At 44.8% G+C, this 12,295-nt stretch overlaps 1 protein-coding gene across 5 annotated transcripts in view; it reads left to right on the top strand.

Moving 5' to 3' along the window:
- The window catches only part of LOC117662564 (uncharacterized), a 36,363-nt gene extending 24,338 nt beyond the window's left edge, over window positions 1-12,025 (top strand). For all 5 annotated transcript variants that reach the window (XM_034412006.3, XM_034412007.3, XM_034412009.3 and 2 more), the window contains 4 exons: window positions 1,437-1,505; window positions 6,653-6,723; window positions 9,399-9,478; window positions 10,934-12,025. In XM_034412006.3, the coding sequence (XP_034267897.2) occupies window positions 1,437-1,505; window positions 6,653-6,723; window positions 9,399-9,443 (185 nt within the window). In that variant the 3' untranslated portion in view covers window positions 9,444-9,478; window positions 10,934-12,025. The remainder of the gene's footprint in view (window positions 1-1,436; window positions 1,506-6,652; window positions 6,724-9,398; window positions 9,479-10,933) is intronic.
- The last annotated feature ends 270 nt before the right edge of the window (window positions 12,026-12,295 follow it).

Genomic DNA, 12,295 nt, shown 5'->3' with positions numbered 1-12,295 from the left:
CAAGGCAGCAAACATAACCTAATATTCCTTCCTCCTCTTATTTTCCCCATAACAACAACAGTGTGAGGTGGGTTGCCCTGAGAGAAAGGGACTACCCAAAGTCACCCAGCGGACTTTCATGGCTAAGGCAGGATTATAACTCGCCATCTCTTAGTTTCAAGGCCTTTACCATCTCACCAAACCACTGTAATTATTATTTTTCTAAAACTTATTTAATAAATGTGTGTGGCTGCCCAACTCAAAAAGTGTTGTAACTCCGGGCAGCTTAGGAGAAAACCAAGAATTTCAAATTAAAAAGCAGACAATTATTTAAAGGCAACCAGGACTCATGTTCCTACCCGCTCCAGTTGAGAAGTGAACTTATCCTGACCCAGTGAGAAGAGAGAGAGGATGTAGAATCCAGTGAGGCCATCCTCTTAACAGATTAACAGAGTTGGAAGGGACCTTTGCAGGGCCATCTAGTCCAACCCCCTGCCCAAGCAGGAGACCCCTACATCTATTTCTACCTAGGATCGAACTCACAACCTCCTGATTGTGAGGCAAGAGCTCCACCTCTAGACCACAGCAGCTTAGGAATCCAGACCTACCTCCTTCTCAGTGCAGGAATCCAGATAGTTAGTTGTCCGGTCTCCATTGGAACACATTCAGGGAAGGGAAATGAGCTTATCTTGCTCATTGGCTGGTTAAATCCACAGGGAAGGTGAAGAAAGCCAAATGACAAGCAGTGTATATCAGACATCAATACAAATCCTGCCCCATTTGTAAAAATGGAGTAATAAAGCAAACACTCTTAAATTTTCAACTACCGGTACTGCACATCTACATTAAATGAAACCTTTTTTGAGACGGACTGCTGCCGTCTTCTCTATCCTAGCTTGTCCAGTCCCAAAGACACAATTTAGAAACAAAATACAACACTCATGAGCCACGGTGACGCAGTAGTTAAAGTACAGTACTGCAGGTTACTTCCACTGCCCGCTGGCTGCCTGCAATTTGGCAGTTCAAATCCCACCAGGCTCAAGGTTGACTCAGCCTTCCATCCTTCTGAGGTGAGTAAAATGAGGACCCAAATTGTTGGGGGCCAATATACGGACTCTGTAAACCGTTTAGAGAGGGCTGTAAAAGCACTGTGAAGCGGTATATAAGTCTAAGTGCTTATTGCTAAGTGCTATTGCACTCTCCCCTAAGGTTACACACTTTGGCTTTTGAGGGGATGGGTTCTGCCCCATCTAGGCAGCTTCACAATGTTGCATTCCACCTCAGGAAAAAGGCTCCGGCCTTCAGCACTGGCTTTTGAATTTCCCGGAGGTAAAGTGTTCTTTGAGAAATGGATTATGGGGAGAGGTAAAAACTTTTGGGATAATCTGAACTGGGGGATAATCTGAATTGGGAGAGGCTTGATGGGCCATCCTGTCTGAACTGTTCTTCCTTAACAGAAAATCCAGAGATGGATCCTTCTGAAGAGATGAAGATCTTCACTGAAGAAGAGCCCGCCACTGCTTTAGGTAATTGGTTTTACGGTTAAAATGCCTCATCCCTGTTAAAAAAAAAACCCTTCTCTTATTCGCCCCCAAGTCTCGCCTTCTGTCATGAAAGTATGAAGGCTATTGCTTAACGCATTGTAAGCCGCTCTGAGTCTCCGGAGAAGGGTGGCATATAAATTAAAAAAAAAAAAAAAAGGCTGGACAGCATTGACATCTGCGAAGTGATAGCCTTTAAGGTATGGAGGGGGTACGTGTGTTCTGCCCCAGCTACGGACCCTAAAGAACGCAGCACACACAAACTCTATACAAAGCTTATTTTACTCAAATAACTCAGTCTTTATCAACCAAAGGCTGTTAATAAACTGTCTTAACAGCCTACAAGAATTCTGAGATAAGGTAATCAGTCTTATTAGAGTTGGCAGAAAGCCCAGAAGCAATTTTGCAGAGAATCCAGAAACGAAGGAGAGTGAACGAAAGTTGTTCCCTACAGCTTCCTCCTTAAATAGGCTAAGGGAGTGGCCAATTAGCCCCAAGCCTTACTCTCGAGGAGACCTCCTCCTGAGGAGCCACTCCTGCCTTTTGGCAGCTCTGCGCGCCCGTGCATTGAGAAGAGGCTCCTCCTCTTCTTCCTCTTCACTTATGGGAGCTTCTGGAGGTTCTGAAGGCCCTGGCTGAATCCCTGCCTCTGGCACCACATCTTCTCCAGCCTCCTCACTGTCCGACTCAAGCGCCAGCTGAGTACCACAGTACCACACCAGCCTCCTCATTGTCGGAATCAGCTACAATCCGCACAGGCCGCTGACAGGCCACAACAGTGTGTCCTTTAATGTGACCATGCAGGTAGTCCTCGACTTGGAACCGCAGTGGAGCCCAAGATTTATGTTGCTAAGTGAAACATTAAGAGCCGCGTTTGCGCAGTGGTTAGAGTGCAGTACTGCAGGCTACTTGTGCTGATCACTGCCTGCCAGCAGTTTGGCAGATCGAATCTCACCAGGTTCAAAGGTTGACTCAGCCTTCCATCCTTCTGAGGTGGGTAAAATGAGGAGCCCAGATTGTTGGGGGGCAATAGGCTCAGTGGTGGGTTCCTCCCGGTTTGGCCCGGTTCCACCGAGCCGGTAGCGGTGACGATATGATGTCACTGAACCGGTTCTGCCCCCCCGCCCCACGTTATTCTTACCTTTTATTTGGCCCCACCCCCAATCTATTGCTGCCTCCTGCCCCCAATCTATTGCTGCCTCCTGCTAGCCAGCTGATTGGCTAGAACGAAAAAACTGTTTAAACTCTTGCCGTGGGGCTTCAAAGGGCCGCCCTACAGCTGATCAGTGTTAAAAGGCAGGTGATGGTAGACCGGTGCCTGCAAAAATAAATGAGTAAACTGGTACAGCTCTGCAAGCAGTTAAAAGCCTGGTAGACCAGTACCTCTGCTCAATCCTAAAGAATTGTCACATGACCCGCAAGCCACGCCCACAAAATAAGCCACACCCACAAAACCAGTAGTAAAAATTTTTAGAACCCACCCCTGGATAAGCTGACTCTGTAAACGGCTTAGAGAGGGCTGTAAAAAGCACTGTGAAGCGGTATATAAGCCTAAGTGCTCTTGCTGTGGCTATTTTACGACCTTTCTTGCCTCAGTTGTTAAATGAATCACTTGCAGTTGTTAAGTTAGCAATGCTGTTGGTAAGGGAATCTGGCTTCCCCATTGACTTTGCTTGTCCGAAGGTCACAAAAGCTGATCGCCTGACCCTGGGAACACGGCCACCGTCATAAATATGAACCGGTTGCCAAGCATCCGAATTTTGGTCACATGACCAAGGGATGCTGCAACGGCTGTGGGTCAAACCATGATAAAAGTCACATTTTTCAGTGCCGCTGTAACTTTGAACAGTCACTAAGTGAACAGTTGTATATCGAGGACTACCCTGTATAAACCACCTCACGAATGAAGGCAAATACAGATAGTCCTCGACTTACAACAGTTTGTTTAGTGACCGTTCGAAGTTACAACGGCACTGAAAAAAGTGACTTGTGACTGTATTTCACATGACTGTCGCAGTATCCCTATGGTCACATTCGGATGCTTCACAACTGACTCACATTTATGACGGTGGCAGTGTCCCGGGACACGTGATCCCCTATTGCGACCTTCTGGCAAGCAAAGTCAATAGGGAAGCCAGATTTACTTAACAATCATGTTACAGGTAGTCCTCGGCTTACAACCGCAGATAAGCCCAAAATTTCTGTTGTTATGTGAAACATTTGTTAAGTGAGCTTTTGCTCCATTCTACGAACTTTCTTGCCACAGTTGCTAAGTAAATCGCTACAATTGATAAGTTAGTAGCCCAGTTGTTAAGTGTATCTGGCTTCCCCATTGACTTTACGTGTGAGAAAGTTGCAAAATATCAGATGACCTTGGGACACAGCAAGAGTCATAAATATGAACCAGCTGCCAAGCACCTGAATTTTGATGCCATTATCATGGGGATGTTGTAAAGGACATAACTGAAAAATGGTCGTAAGCAGGGGTGAAATGCTCCCGGTTTGAACTGGATCACCTGATCCGGTAGCGATGGCAGCGGGTGGTTCGGAGAATCAGTAGCAAAAATCCCTGCCCCCACCCCCCATATCCAGCTGGCCGTGCGATCATCAGAGGCTTTTTTTTTAATTTTTAAAAGCATTTTTTTCTACAACCTCTTCGGCCGAAAAAATGCTTTTAAAAGTTAAAAAAAAAAGCTTCTGATGATGCCGCAGCTCAGATGGGATCGTCAGAGGCTTTTAAAAGCATTTTTTTACAACCTCTTCAGCCGAAAAAATGCTTTTAAAAGTTTTTTTTTAAAAAAGTGGCCACATCCACCCAGTCACATTAAGCCCCCAAGCCACACCCACAGAACCGGTAGTAACAAATTTTACATTTCACCACTGATCGTAAGTCACATTTTTCAGTGCCGTTGTAACTGAATGGTCACTAAATGAACTGTTGTAAGTTGAGGACTATCTGTACTAATTTAGCAACTGCAATGGGCTCAATTGTGGTCATAAGTAGGACTACATGTACTAATTCGGTAAATGGGCTCGTGGTCGTAAGTCGAGGACTACCTGCACTAATTAGCAACTGCAATGGGCTCAATTGTGGTCGTAAGTCGAGGACTACCTGTACATTTGTCCCAGGAATAATGTTGCAGGATCCAATCTGGGTCAATCCCTGGGACCAGAGGTTTAGCCTTCCGTGCTTTGGGACTCGTGTTAGAGCCTGTCCTCTACCAGAATGTGTGCTTTTGGGATATTCTATGAATTGTATTTATGGCCAGCTATTAGGTCATTGATCGTTGTTTCCTTGTGCTGCAGCTTCTTTTCCTTCCCCAATCTGGCACCTTTCACATGTGTTGGGACTGGAACCCCTCAAATTCCCATTCCCATCCAGCAGGAAAGATGCAGCCATTGTGTGTGGAAGGCTCTGCCCGCCATATCTTCCATGCCCGGAAAAAGAGTCCGTTCAAATCTGGGTCCCAAAGGTGCTTTTTTCAAGAGGCATCTGGACTTTCTGGTTTTTATTTGAAGATGTTTCGCTTCTTCTTTTTCTTTTCTTTTTCTTATTTGATTTCTATACCGCCCTACTCCCGAAGGACTCAGGGCGGTGCACAGCCAAACAATAAAACACATACATACAAAATTTAAAAGTAGAATTAAAATCAAATTAAATAGTTTTGGCCCAGACAAATTAAAACCCTGAACTATTTAAAACCAATTTTAAAATTTGAATATATAAAATGCTAAAAGATATTAAAAAATTAAAAATCTTTTATAAAAGAGGGAGAAAATTAGGCCAGGCCCGCCTGGTGAAATAATAAGGACTTTAGAGCACGGTGGAAGGTGCGCAGATCCGGGATCCTCCGTATCTCCGGGGGGAGCTCGTTCCAGATAGTAGGTGCCCCCACAGAGAAGGCTCTCCCCCTGGGGGCCGCCAGTCGGCATTGTTTGGCCGACGGCACCCGGAGGAGCCCCTCTCTATGGGAGCGTACCAGCCGGTGGGAGGCTATTGGTGGTAGTAGGCGGTCCCGCAAGTACCCAGGTCCTGAGCCATGGAGCGCTTTAAAGGTGGTAACCAAAACCTTGAAGCGCACCCGGAAGACCACCGGGAGCCAGTGCAGCTCGCGCAGGAGGGGTGTTACGTGGGAACGCCATGTCGCTCCCATTACCACCCATGCGGCCGCACTCTGCGCCAGTTGGAGCCTCCGAGTGCACCTCAAGGGGAGCCCCATGTAGAGAGCGTTACAATAGTCCAGGCGGGAGGTGGCAAGGGCATGAGTGACCGTGCGTAAGGAGTCCCGATCCAGAAAGGGACGCAACTGGTGGATCAGGCGAACCTGATGAAAAATCCTCCCGGTCACGGCCGTCAAGTGCTCTTCTAAAGACAGCCGTGAATCCAGGAGGACACCCAAGTTGCGCGCCCTCTCCGTGGGGGCCAGTGATTCGCCCCCAATAGGAAGAAGCTTCTCATCCAAGAAGCTTCTTCAGCTCTGACTGGATGGTGGATTTATGACCCAACTGTCTGCAAGGAGTATAAATCCTTCCATTCCCCACCATCCAGACACCCATGACCTGAATGACTGAGAATTTCCATAGATGTCCAAATCTGTGCCGTGCATCCCGTAGAAATGCTCTATTTCTGGGTCTAAAGACGTTCCTTGCGTCCTCATGAAACACAAGGCATAATAGCTCGCAAACCTCAATTATGAAGAGCTGAAGGCTCTTAAGTCAGTGTTTCCCAGACTTGGCTACTTTAAGACACGGGAGCATAAACTGACAGAATTGAATTCTGGGAGTTGAAGTCCACGTGTCTTAAAGTCGACATGTTTGAGAAGCACTGCTCCCAAGTATTTAAGAATAAGCAGGTAAAATGGTGTCGTATCCACACAAGCCATGATCCTGACTTCCCTTAAGTACATTGGCTACAGGGCTTAGCCAATCAGGATACAGGATGATGCAATACAGTCTTAAAGCAATATAATACCTTTCTGACTGCAAATATATATTGTTGGTTTATATATTGCCTGACCAACTAGTTAGACAAATAACCATTTCCTAACAATTCCTGTTGGCTTTTCATCTTTTAACCAATCTGTTTCTTCTTTTCCCACCCACTCGCCTACCCTGCTGCCCTGAATGTTCAGAATTGCTGGTTGAAACCTCTGACCCTGCAGAACTTGCTGAACTTTCTATGGAGGCCATAAGCACTGCTGTGGTAAGAAGGAAACGGGCTTATTTTTCTTGGGGGGGTGGGGGAGTAAATCTTCTAATAAAACCCTAGTAACAGTTCAGAGTTCACAGCCAAGCTTGGAAATCATCAACGGTCCAATAGTTCAACCTTGAAGTATTTCTTATTAGAGGTGGTCCTTGTTTAGCGATTGCCTCCTTTGAACTTATAACTAGGGACGCCATGGCTCAGTGGTTAAAGACACTGAGATTGTCGATTGAAAGGTCGGCAGCTCAGCGGTTCGAATCCCTAGTGCTGTGTAACGGGGTGAGCTCCCGTTACTTGTCCCAGCTTCTGCCAACATAGCAGTTTGAAAGCACATAAAAACTGCAAGTAGAAAAATAGGGACCACCTTTGATGGGAAGGTAACAGCGTTCCGTGCACCTATGGTGTTTAGTCATGCCGGCCACATGACCATGGAGATGTCTTCGGACAGCGCTGGCTCTTTGGCTTTGAAACAGAGATGAGCACTGGAACAGCACATATGTGTGAGGGGAACCTTTACCTTAACTTATGACTGTAATGGAGCCTGCTCATCCTTCTCATAAGTCATGATGCTTGTAAAATGGTTATGACCCTGTTTCGCGGTGGTTGTTAAATGAATGCCACGGTCATTAAGTGAACCAATGGTTCACTATGGGCATGGTTTTGCCGAAAAATGAAAGTAAGTGCGTTGTAAAATATAGTCACATGACTGCAGGATGCACAGACAATTGTAAATGCAGCCTGGTTTCCTAATTTTACAATTTCCTAATATTAGTTGCCTAGATTCATAAATATTAAATGATATGTTCAGAAACATAAGCAACAGGTACCTTTCTTGAGAGTAAACTACTTCGAATCAGGGTGAGGGTCTTTTATCCCCTTTAGCCAACCTATGTCAGCGTCTCACCGCTGGCATAGAGAGGAGAGAGATAAGCCCTGAACTTTTGCCTGCTAAATCCCTTTGAAGCTGGGTCGTCGTGGAAATGAAGGGAGGGGGGGACATTCCTGTGAAATGACGAGACAAGAAGTCAGTGGAGTGACTTGGAAGATAGCCAATGAGAAGCAGATAATTGGGGATCGGAAAGGGAGGGATTGGGGGGCAAAAGGTCAGTCTTGTCCACATCGAGTCATGATCCAGTTGCTGTGCTCAATTAAAGGGAAGATTTCCTTAAAGATTGGCAGTTTGGAAATTCATTTATTTTGAGATAGCATCGAAGTCTGACAACCTGAGTGATACAGTCTGAAGGGCTGGCTATCTACTTTTGCCTGATAAAACTTGCCTGCCCAATCTTGAGTGGTAGAATATCTGCTCAAATGTGAGGAGAGGGAGGCCACTGGTTGAGGATTTCAGTAGAGAGGGTTCCTGTCTATGGAACACCAGGTAAAGGTGGCCCCTATATTTATGGCCTTCCCCAAAGTTGTAAAGAACTGATTTTTCTGAGGTCTTTTGTGGATAGATTAGGGAGTCAACAACTTACCCGTATATACTCGAGTATAAACCGATCCGAATATAAGCCGAGGCACCTAATTTTACCACAAAAAACTGGGAAAACTTATTGACTCGAGTATAAGCCTAGAGTGGGAAATGCAGCAGCTACTGGTAAATTTCAAAATAAAAATAAATACCAATAAAATTACATTAATTGAGGCATCAGTAGGTTAAATGTTTTTGAATATTTATTTCAAAGAAAAACAGTAAACTAGCTCTGTAAGTGCTTCTTTTAGAAGCCTCTGACAATCAGGCAACTCAGCTGGGATCGCCAGAGGCTTTTAAAGGCATTTCCCCCCCCTCACTCGAGTATAAACCGAGGGGGGCTTTTTCAGCATAAAAAATGTGCTGAAAAACTCGGCTTATACTTGAGTATATATGGTAGTTTTATTTTATTTTATTGAATATAAAATTGTGATCAGGATTGGAGTTGTTGTTATTTTACTATGCACCCTATAAAGCTGCCTAGAGTTCCGATGGACCGAAGCAAGTGTATAGATTTCTTAAACAAATAAACATCTGAAATCTGGTAGGTCTTAAATAAATTTTGCAGGATCTCATGTGCAAAAGAAAGCCACTTTAATATGTTTATTAGGTTTTTATCCTGCCTTTATTATTTTATAAAATAATAATTCAGAAGGCGAGATGGACAGCATATAAATGTAATGAATAAAAAAGGCGGTAAACATAAATAATACACATTCCTCCTCTTGTTTCCACCACAGCAACAACCTTGTGAGGTGGGCTGGGCTGAGAGAAAGTAAATGGCCCAAAGTCACCCAGCTGGCTTTCATGCCTAAGGATGGACTAGAACTCACAGTCTCCTGGTTTCTAGGCAGGGGACCATGAGTCCCAGTCTCGCCTTTGGCACAAAGCCACTTAGGTAATTCTGAGCCAGTCCCTTTCTCTCAGCCCTAGGAAGCAGGCAATGGCAAATCACTTCCGAAATCTTGCCAAGAAAACTGCAGGCGGCTACCAATTTATTGACTTAGGGTCAGATTCTGGAAGACCTGAGGATCAGTGGCTATTAGTCTTGATGGCTTCTGAAGGCCCTCTGCTAAGAGATTGGTGGGCTTCCTTGGGAGAACAGACTGCTGGAGATCAGCCAGATTTTAATTTTTTTTCTGCTGAAATTAAAGTCTCCCTGTTTCACGATCAGCATAAATTTTACTGATTTTCACTTTTTCAGATAAGTGTGGATGGCAAGTTATTTCTTGTGCAAACTACTGTATAGAGCTGGATCGTCCACACTGAGACACTAAAGTTTGGGTAAGTTCTTTTTTGATTCGCCAAGACCCCGGTCGTTGTTCTCTGTGAGATTTTAAAAAACTGTTTTTTTAAAATCTCTGTTTCCTCAAAACAGACGTCATACACACTTCCCTTTTCTACATATCTTACAAAGCTTAATAGCTTAGGTTATGTAAAGGGTTAATATGGAGTTACTTAGGCTATATTCTTTACAGGAATAATTCTTATTCTCTCAGACAGAAAACATTTTTAAAGGAATCACCAAAAACACTCAACACTGTCAGGGCAAGCCACTAGTATAAAACCAGAGAGTAAACCTCACTTTCTTTTAGCACTAATGATGTTACCAAGCTGGGTAATAAAATGCCTGCAAGAAAACAACCAAGCTCAGAGAGCACCAAGGACCCCTTAAAAATGGTATTTATAAGAATTCCAAGTTTCAACCCACTATATTTCAGTCCATGGCTATAGATCCATGATGGCGAACCTATGGCACCCGTGCCACGAGTGGCATGCGTAGCCATATTGGTGGGCATGTGAGCTCAGCTCCAGCACATATGTGCGCACTGGCCAGCTGATTTTCAGGCCTTCTGGGCCCATCATAAGTAGGGAAACAGGCTTTTTCCTGTCTCCAGAGGGCCTTGGGGTGGTGGTGGGGAAGGCCATTTTCGCCCTCCCCAGACTCCTAGAAAGGCTCTGGAGGCCACGGACAGCAAAAAACGTACGTTCCGGTCCCACCAGAAGTTGGCAAATAGGCCATTTCCGGCCTCCAGAGGGCCTTGGGGGGGGTAATTTTCACCCTCCCTAGACTCCTAGAAAGGGTCTGGGGAGAGCAAAAAACGGATCTACTATGCCAGGAGTGTGGGGAGTGTGGAGGGTTGCGTGTGCATGTGCGGGGGCAGGGTGCATAGAATTATGGGTGTGGGCACACGCGCATACGCCACCCCCCGCCCCGGTTTGCGATGGCAAAAAGGTTAGCCATCACTGCTATAGATCATTCAAATATCCAGCATCTTTAAGCAGACATTCCAAATACCTTCAAATTGCAGTTTTCTGTTCATCAGATATTTTGCCTCCGTGGCTCAATTAAGCATGTTGTGTGAACAGGACTCTAGTGTAGCCAATCCTGGTTTTAAATCCTTTCCTAACTTTTACAAGATCTTTTTTTTTTTAAATTAGATTTATATGCCGCCCTTCTCCGGAGACTCAGGGCGGCTTACAATGCATTAAGCAATAGCCTTCATACTTTTGTATATTTTTTTATACAAAGTCCCCACAAACTGGGTCCTCAATTTACCTACCTTAGAAAGGATGGAAGGCTGAGTCAACCTTTTTAAGTAAGCTTCAGCCACTTTTTTCCTCTCTCCAGCTGTTAGCCAGATGGTTGTGAAGGCAACAAAGAAGGAAAAGGCTGGGTATGTTGCTATGAGAACCGATGAACCAGAAAATAAAATGTGATTTTAAATTTCTTTCTAGGAATTACAATCAAGATAAATGAGGCACAAAACAAAAGCTTTTCAGAATGTTCATTTTCCTGCCTTCTGCATCTTAACTTCCTGCTATCCGCCAAACTCTCCGAGTGATTTTGAATCATACAGTTAAAAAAGAAAATAAACCCTTAAAAGGGACCATATGTAACACTCTCAATCTGCCTTTCTCAGTTTCATGCCCTCGAAAGCTTCAGAAACATTCTTTGAAAGCAGCTGACTGAGAAACACGTGGACAAGATTTGGGGCGGAAAGATAAGTTCTTCATCCTAAAGATATATTTATAATTTAGATTATAGCTTAGTTGATCTTGGCCATCACAATTCTTAAGCCTTAATTGCGCTTTTTGTGACTGTGAGGATAAATTATGTGGGTTGGGGGGGAAGGGGCTGCAATCTTTTGTGCACCTTAGAAAGGCCAAGGTATTTAAATGTAATATATGTATGTAATAGATACATATGTGCCATCTGCATCCTGAAAAGACAGTAGGGCAGTGGCGGTTCATACCTGATTTTGTGGAAGGTTCCAGAAGTGGGAGGTCGCTACCAAGAAGGCCCCTACGTGATGGAAACGGCTATGAAGGCAGGCCTGCTTTCCTGGCTGAGCAGCAGTTCCCAAAAAATTCATCAGAAAGCTAACGTATCTGTTTCTATCACAGGTTTTCCACCTTGGCAACTTTTAAGATACGTGGGCTTCAACTCCCAGCATGCTGGCTGGGGAATTCTGGGAGTTGAAGTCCACGCATCTTAAAAGTTGCCAAAGTTAAAAAAAAAAAAAACATCGGTTTCTACAAAGTGGCCTCCTGCTCCTCCTCCTCCTCCACTCAATTCTTTTCAACTGAATGTGGCCAGTTATTTCCCAGAATGGCCTTTCCCACGCTGGTGTTCTGCAGATGTGGAAAACAGCTGGGGCAAGGCGGCCAGAGAGGGGTCTCCTGGTTCTCATTTGACTGACCTGTTGAAATCCTGCTTTGCCTTCCGGGTTTTTAAACCTGGGTGCTGCTCTAAATGCTTCTAATTATTTTTGTATCTCAGAAAGAGAATTATTTTGGATTGCTGAGTAAATAAAATTACATTCTGTATATAGCGGCCAGCGGTGTGTTTCTTTGTGCGTCTTGTGTGTCTTGCCACAAGGAGGCTTGCTTGCATTCACTAAATGGAATTGCTCTGATATGAGTTAGGCTGGGATTCTATTCCCATAATGTCTTGCCGGCTGGATTTGATGGGAGTTGTGATCCAGCAACTCTGAAGCCCCCGGACAGGAAAGCTGTTCTGAAGGCATCTAAAGGTACATTTGATGACGGGTGGAGGTTCCGAAGAGTTCAAATATGCTCACTCCTTAAGGGGGGTGA

This window comes from Pantherophis guttatus, chromosome 2, assembly GCF_059756535.1.
Source record: "Pantherophis guttatus breed Tessera chromosome 2, ASM5975653v1, whole genome shotgun sequence".
NCBI classification, from domain to species: Eukaryota; Metazoa; Chordata; class Lepidosauria; order Squamata; family Colubridae; genus Pantherophis; species Pantherophis guttatus.
Note: the sequence above shows the minus strand (reverse complement) of the source record. Positions and strands in the feature narration are given on the sequence as shown.